The 7,301-nt window shown below is 40.4% G+C and overlaps 1 protein-coding gene across 3 annotated transcripts; it reads right to left on the reverse strand.

The window, feature by feature from the left end:
- Positions 1-1,387: 1,387 nt before the first annotated feature.
- Positions 1,388-5,918, reverse strand: ccdc36 (coiled-coil domain containing 36). Of its 3 annotated transcripts, none has more exons than XM_023835950.2 (8): positions 5,558-5,914; positions 5,336-5,406; positions 4,872-5,031; positions 4,359-4,522; positions 4,023-4,068; positions 3,764-3,851; positions 3,008-3,123; positions 1,388-2,488 (listed from the first exon to the last, which is right to left on the reverse strand). In XM_023835950.2, exons 2-8 carry the CDS (start codon positions 5,389-5,391, stop codon positions 1,673-1,675), a joined length of 1,446 nt encoding a protein of 481 aa, XP_023691718.2. In that variant the 5' UTR covers positions 5,392-5,406; positions 5,558-5,914; the 3' UTR covers positions 1,388-1,672. The 3 variants fall into 3 exon arrangements, with proteins under 3 accessions (XP_023691718.2, XP_072571725.1, XP_023691717.2); XM_023835949.2 differs by having other exon boundaries at positions 1,389-2,488; positions 5,336-5,438; positions 5,558-5,912; XM_072715624.1 differs by lacking the exon at positions 3,008-3,123 and having other exon boundaries at positions 5,336-5,438; positions 5,558-5,918.
- Positions 5,919-7,301: the final 1,383 nt, after the last annotated feature.

Here is a 7,301-nt window from a genome sequence, read left to right on the forward strand (position 1 = left end):
TAAGGTTGATATAATACTGTTTTTATCCTACCATTGTGGCTTTAAAATCAAATATCTTCAATTTTTTAACTCGTAAAGGAATCATTTTTACCAATCTTCACTGATCTTGATATAGCTGAAAAATAACCTTTCACGTCACAAAAAACTTCACTTGAATAATACAGATTTAGCAAAACTTCATCGAACATAAATTCTGTCCACTAGCTTTTTCATTTAAGTGCAGGTTATGAAAATAGAAATGTTCCCCTAAGAGGATATGTCTGATACTATACAGTTGAGTATTTGCATGGTGTACATTCTTAGTTTTATAGCCAAGCCTCCTACCTAATTTTTCATATCTAGGTCTTGAAAACCTTCTGCATCCATTCTAGTTTGGCCACCACAACACATAAACATAGGAGCCACTGATAACAATGGTCATAATGGTGGATTAACCAAAATGAAGTTAATTCTTGTTTCATAGTTATACGTGTTCATGTGTTTATACATGCACACACACACACATACACACATGTAGGGTATACATATCCTTATGGGGACCGCTCATTCATGTCAATGGGAAAAATGCTAATGCTAACTATGACAACCTTAACCCCTACCCTGCCCTAACCATAACCATAATTAACCTAACAAAATATAAGAGTTTTTGCATTTTTAGTTTTTTCATAGCAGTCATCAATTTTATGAAATAGAGTTTTCCCTTATGGGGACCAGGAAACCGGTCCCCATAAGGGGAAAAAAATGGATATTTATCACGTTATGGGGACATTGTGTCCCCATAAGGATAGGTAAACCCACTCACACACACACACACACATACACTGTTCTCTACTAACACTCACTTTTATGGAGTGCTTTTACAAAGTTATCTGTGATTTCACAAAAATGATTTTGGAAGCCTAAAATAAAACTTTGCTTTTCTTTTGTTAGTTTGTTTTGACACGTTTAAAGAAATTCAGTGCATCTGTTAGGCACCTCAGCACCACACTAGTCTGAAAGGACCCAAGTAAATTTTTTCTGGTGACTGGAGTGCCAATCCTCCCACCAACACCAAATTTCCCTGTAAATTAGAGGACTGCTTTGCAGGGCTGGATGTAGATTAACATCATACCCAGGACAAAGCAACTGCAGGTTAAGGGCCTTGCTCAAGGGCTCAACAGAGTAGGATCACTCTGGAATTCTCAGGATTTGAACCAGTGACTATCCAGTTGTTGGCACAGATCCCTAGCCTCAGAGCCACCACTCTGCAATGCAGATTCCACACAAAAGTATAAATCAACCGTAAGTCCTCACTGATTGTAATGTTTTAATAAAACCTTACTGTTCAGTGGTAAACTTTAGTGCTCCTATGTAATATTTGGGAACTTCAGAAACTGAGATTGAGAAACAATTTCTGTCTTTTAAAGCATTCATCTTTAATGCCAATAAATGACATTTTCCATTAGATTTGTAATAACTGTGGCCACATTTTCTATTGTTTGCACACTTTATACTTAACACACTTAATTCTGCAACTTTTACCAGCAGAGATAATAACCTTCAGCTTACCAGCACATTTCTGTGTGTATACAGAAACAACACATAGTGGCGTCAATAAGTATTAAGTACTGAGTAACAATCACTGTCTAACTGGTGACTCATATTGAGATTGAATATCAGATCCCCACCCAAATCAATCAGAGTCATCGCTGATGCTAAACAGCTGCCAGAGACCTTTATTTTGCGGTGATGTCTGTAGTGTGTGTGGTTTTCCTGTGACCCAAGTTGCTGTGGCCATTGAGTACCCAGCATGGCCTTGTACTGCATTCCCTTTTTTCGGCTGAACCCCCCCCATGCCAGCACCTTGGCACAGGCCCACAGACTGTGTGGTAGGCAGAGTCCATGCCATTCCTGTCTCAGAAGGGGTGGCTCTGGGCCTTTTCCTCAGGGCTCGCTTAGGTCTGTTTGCCTTTATACGCCCATTGTGGACACCTGCTTGTTTATCTTTGCAGCTAAGGACCTGTGGACTCTTCTTATCATGTGGGGGGGCATTCTCCTTACAACATTTTGGGATACTGCCTGACCTGTGCTGGTTCTTCCTTTGTGTGCTGGCAGAACGGGTACAGTAGAATTTCTGCAAGGGCTCCTTGCTTGACCCAACTGTCAACGTGTCGGCCAAACGCTCTGTGGGTATCTCTGCCTCACCAGCTTGTGGCGCCTTCTCTAGGTCTTCCATCTTTCCCAGAGCAAATGGTTCAGGACCACAGAAATGCGTACCCTCAAGGTACTTGGTCTTCTTCTTTACTAAGTTTTCAAACAGGCAGGGTGAGGTCTGCACTGCTCTGCCTGTCACCTGCTTTGCCAGACTGTGAGAGGAGACCAGGGTGCAGAGTTGCGACAGGATGTCCCCCATCATACACTGTTCTTTGCCATGCTCTGCTCTCAGGCTCACTAGGTCACGATGGAGGCTCTCCACAGAGGAATGCAGGGCACTCACCTCCACACTGATCTGGGACACAAAACACATTTAAACATAATTTACTGCACACTGACTTTTATGTTAACCTAATGCAGTAAATGGACAGTTTGATGTTTCTGTTCCCACGCTTTCCTCCTTGAATTAAATTGGATTCATTGTTCACCATTCTTCTTCACTAACAATGATTCATACAGTAACCTAATTTAAGTGGAATGCTGATAATCTTGATTTTTGTATCTAGTTTCTTCCCCCACCTGTAATTCTTTGGTACCACAAGATGAATATAATGAGAATTATTTCTTGAAGTGACATATCTATGTTGGCTGTCTAACTTTCATAAACACGTTGACAAAAGAAATTTAACACAGCAAGAATCTTCTAAAAGAAACATTACCCTTGTAACCCAGCTCAGACAGCACCATGTTCCCTCTCCCCCAAGATTTCCAATCTAGACCATTATAACAGGTCTTTTGTAGACCAATAGCAGCATCACCCCACTGGTAGTTATTTCCATAGACTTTTTCGGCTTGCCTGTTAAAATCTACACACCTTTGTCTCTCTGTCCTCCACGTCTCTGAGCTTTTGTGCCAGGGAGGCCAGTTCATTAAGAAATGATTCCAGAGGTGACACCACACTCTTTTGCACCATTGCTGCATGGTCTTGAACTAAAGCAAACAGCCCAACAGGATCTGTTATTTAGGTTGTAGGTTGGACACATCAGGGGGGGCTATCGCCATTGTCTGTATATTGACCCATCCCCCACTCCTCTATCTCACGCGTCACTTATGTTTCTGCTGCATCATTGCAGGTAAAATGTAAGAATTACACATACTGCAGAACTGAGACTTAATTTTGCAGAAACCTTACTTTTACAATTGATCAAACCAGCACAATAGCACCATCTACTGGACTGACCAAGTCATTGCTGAGCGACCGAGTAGTCAGTATAAAGCAGGGAGCAGACAGGCAGTAACCAAGCAATGAACCTTGAGGTTCGGTTATTTACCAAGTAAAGAAAATCTACTTTTCAAATAGTAAGTGAATGATTCTGAATGTCCCACACATTGACCCCTCAATTATGGGGATATAAAAAATGAATATTTTGAGAGAGAATGTCTGATTCCATCCCACAACCCTGGGCTGGGCAGGATAAGCAGCCAGAAGAAAGGTGGATGAATGGATGAATTGATGCCTGTCAGTAAATTAGTAGAAAAGCTACACACCTGAGAGTGAAACATTCCAGTGCGCATCACCAAAAACAGATTATGCATACCATCATGGATCAAGTCTTCCAGTGAAACCTACTTGTTGTTGTCAGACCATCTAAATGCTCCAGAATAACTCTCTTGGCAGATTCTATGCTTCCATCAATGCTATTAAGAGTAAGCTTTATCTGAAAAAAACAGAAGCAACCCATTACGTTTTGTCCAAAGAACATGTGTTGTGTCAAGCTGAAGCCCTCACAAGCCACAGGGCTTTCTGGTAGTTGCTTCAGGCCGGTGAGGACTGCAGTTTCACACACGTGAAGAAAATTCTTCCTGTTTTCCTGCCCTACAACACTTACATTTTCCATAATGTTTCCCAGTTGAAGTACACGGTCTGTCAACATGCTAAAAAAAACAGGATCAAATGAAATTCAGCACTGGATTTTTTTTTCAGTGAAAAAAATCACATGCATCCAAGGGTTCAAACAAATTAGACATCAATGTATAGAAGTTTGTCATATAAGTGAATTTAATATTCAGTTACTGCTTTGACACTTGATATATTCCTTATTAGCGATTCTAAAGAAATACTACAAAAAATCCAATAAACCAGAATGATCTCAAATTTAAAGATACAAGCCCTCCTGAACCTTTCTGACACTACAAATGTAGATCAAAGCTAAGTTTAGCTTTACCTCTCATCCCTCTCTTTTGCTTTCCTCTCAACATCCTCAAACATCTCCAGTATCCCTTTGTTTGTACTATCTGTGAGAGCTGGCACTTTGCTTTTGTCCTGAGAATCTCCCCCAAACAGGTATGGCTTGATCTGATAGCTTGTAGAAACTCTACATTCATTAACCTAAAAGCATGTGTCAAACAGCATAAACAGATGATGTTTAGCAATAACTATTAGTCTAATAATGTTTATGCTTCTCAAGCTTCCCTCCACCAGGCCTGTAGCCCGAAATAAATTTCATGGGGTGTCTGACAACTCTACTGACAAGACCCCCTTGATAGACAGTGCAGACCTAAGGGGGGGTGCCCCCCCACAGATTTTGCTGATTAGGGGGGTGGGGGTTCAAACTCATGATTTTACCAGCTGGCTACGTGCCTGCCATAAAAATAATCAAACAAAAGCAACTGCAAAATAAGGTAAAAAAACAATGCACACTGGCCAGAAAAACCCAAGGAACAGGACACTGGAAGACCTCTGAGTTCTGCTGTGAAGTTCTGGATGGGAAACTCATCTCTACAGACAAGCCCTGCGACTGATCGGGCCAGAACTGTGATCCAAAGAGAAACTGGGAGTCTGTCAGGCTGGAATAATCGCTGGCAGCAGGGATTAGACTAGAAATCTTCTGGGGCACCCTGTAAGAACAGTGATGGACAATAAGACCCAAATAACATCATTGGTGTATATGATCATCAAACTATACAGCACTGTACTCACCGACAGACCTCAGGAACAGGTTAAACACGTGACCTCTACATCAATACGTCCTAATACATATGAGACCTAATAGTCCCCGTTATTCAACATACTGCCTTTTCAAAGCACCCGTCATAGTAAATACAGCAATAGTATCTGAAAATTGCTTCACATAATCTATTTATTCCAGGTGAGATATTAGGAATAAATTATATTTAAATATGTATGTCTAGGACTACTTACCCAGATGCGGGTGGGATGCTTAAAATCTCTTTAATGTTCCATGTGTTAGGATTCATATTTGAAAATCGGCTCTAATAAAATAAAGTAGCCGACTTGGTATTTTCTATATACAACAAACAGGTGAAGAATAAACAACGTTAATTATTAATACACCGGAGTATTACAGCAGCTAGATGGCTAGCTAATTATATCTCTGAAAAAATACAAAATTGGGGCGGGTACCTTTCTCAAAAAACGACGTTTTCAAAACACAATTAGATTGATTCCTTTACATTTCTCGTTTTTAGCTTTGCGCGACCATGCCTTAAAAACGAGCCTTCAAATGGTTAACCTTTCGGCTTGGTTCTGAGGCCAGATAATGGCACGTGATATCGGCGACTCGTCACGTGGGGGTCATCGTGGGCGGGAATTTAAGCCGTAACCCCTCAAATACCCGGAATGAGTGTGACCACGCCGCAAAAAATACACTTACTGCCTTTTTTACACTTAGCTGACAGCAATCAGCAGTGTTCGCCTTTTCCGTTTTCACGTATTTTTTCGACAAGCATTTGGAAATTAACATGTAATATGTTATGAATGGTCTGGCTTTAAAATGAGAACATCATTTATTATAAAAATGTAATAATAATAAAAATATTCGTATCGGATATCACAGCCCTCCATTGTAATATATTGCTGTAGTAATCCTGATGGACCCGAATGGACATTCATTAACAATTGTAAATGTCGTAATACTTACATTATTAAAATATGAATTCAGCTAAGTTCCTATTACATATAGTCATATTGCTTCAAAGATGTAAGAAAATGTGCCCGACTATTATGTAAAGTAACTGAACTAATCTGTTACATAATATCTGCTTAAGCTATGCTACATTTAACCCGTGTATGCACTAGACTGCTATCAGTAACAATTCGCAATAACAAAATACGAGTAGTACTGTTTACTGTTTAAGTACATGAAGGGGTTTCTGGTTTTCATGTCCTGTCGGTTTCCAAACAATTTCCACGGGCATTTCCGCTCCAAATTCCGGAATGACTTCCTGCATGTCCTGCCGCCATGCAGTCTGCTGCAGAGACTTACGGTGAGCTTAGCTCATCCCATAGCCTCACGGTTCACCGCCCTTATCACCACAGTTATCATACAGGATGTTGACCATAAGAAAGTTTATGAAAGGATGCAACTGAATTGGTGTTTACAAGAGCATTCAGTGTCTGCATATGTGAATTATTACCTAGACTACTTCTGCAATTCAACATAAAATGCTACCCACTCTAGAGTAAGGCTACATTTTGTGCATCATGAAATGCATAATGTTTATTTATTTAATTTCTATGTGTTCTTTAATTTCCAAAACTGTGTATTTGTGGAGTTTCATACATGACACATGCTGCCCATTTCAGGAGGGCCATAAGGATATGGCATCCTCAGGCGAGACTGTACACAGTCTTAGGGCCAATCACAACCCAAGGTAAGCCTTCAGTGGTCCAGCTCCTAGGCAAGACCCCTGACTGTCTGACTGCTCTGAGTGGACACAAAACCGGGCCGTGACAAAAGATCCCTAATTGGGACTTGGGGTTTGTTAAATAGAGACTGGGATTGGCTAATTTGATATTCCCTTATCATTCGTTCCTTGCAGTGTTTACTCAAAAATCAAACAGTATGTCATAGCTTCATCACCAACCTTTTGGTATTATTTATTCTGTGCCATTAACATCATGCCAGTAGGTCTGGCATTTTGTGTCTTGGTTACCCTTATTGTTAAATTTATAACAATTGTAATTTCAATATTTACAGGCACAAATTTACAGATGACAAAATGTTAAATCTACTGAAAGGGATATTAAAGGGGAACACACCCCAGCCCTCACCCCCCCCCCCAAAAAAAGAAACAAAGATGGGACAAAATATGCATAATTCTCTTGCCCCTGTTCTGTCCTGGAATGTCTGTAGAGAGCCCAGACA

Source organism: Paramormyrops kingsleyae, chromosome 8, assembly GCF_048594095.1.
Source record: "Paramormyrops kingsleyae isolate MSU_618 chromosome 8, PKINGS_0.4, whole genome shotgun sequence".
Taxonomy (NCBI): Eukaryota; Metazoa; Chordata; class Actinopteri; order Osteoglossiformes; family Mormyridae; genus Paramormyrops; species Paramormyrops kingsleyae.

What these genes read in the sequence shown, in the direction of transcription:
- ccdc36 (XM_023835950.2), bottom strand. Translation starts at nt 5,391, where the DNA reads ATGAATCCTAACACATGGAACATTAAAGAGATTTTAAGCATCCCACCC. An exon ending in TGGGAAACATTATGGAAAAT is followed by an intron (nt 3,852 to 4,022) that starts GTAAGTGTTGTA and finishes TGTTTTTTTCAG; the next exon opens with ATAAAGCTTACTCTTAATAG. An exon ending in AGATGGTCTGACAACAACAA is followed by an intron (nt 3,124 to 3,763) that starts GTAGGTTTCACT and finishes TGTTTGCTTTAG; the next exon opens with TTCAAGACCATGCAGCAATG.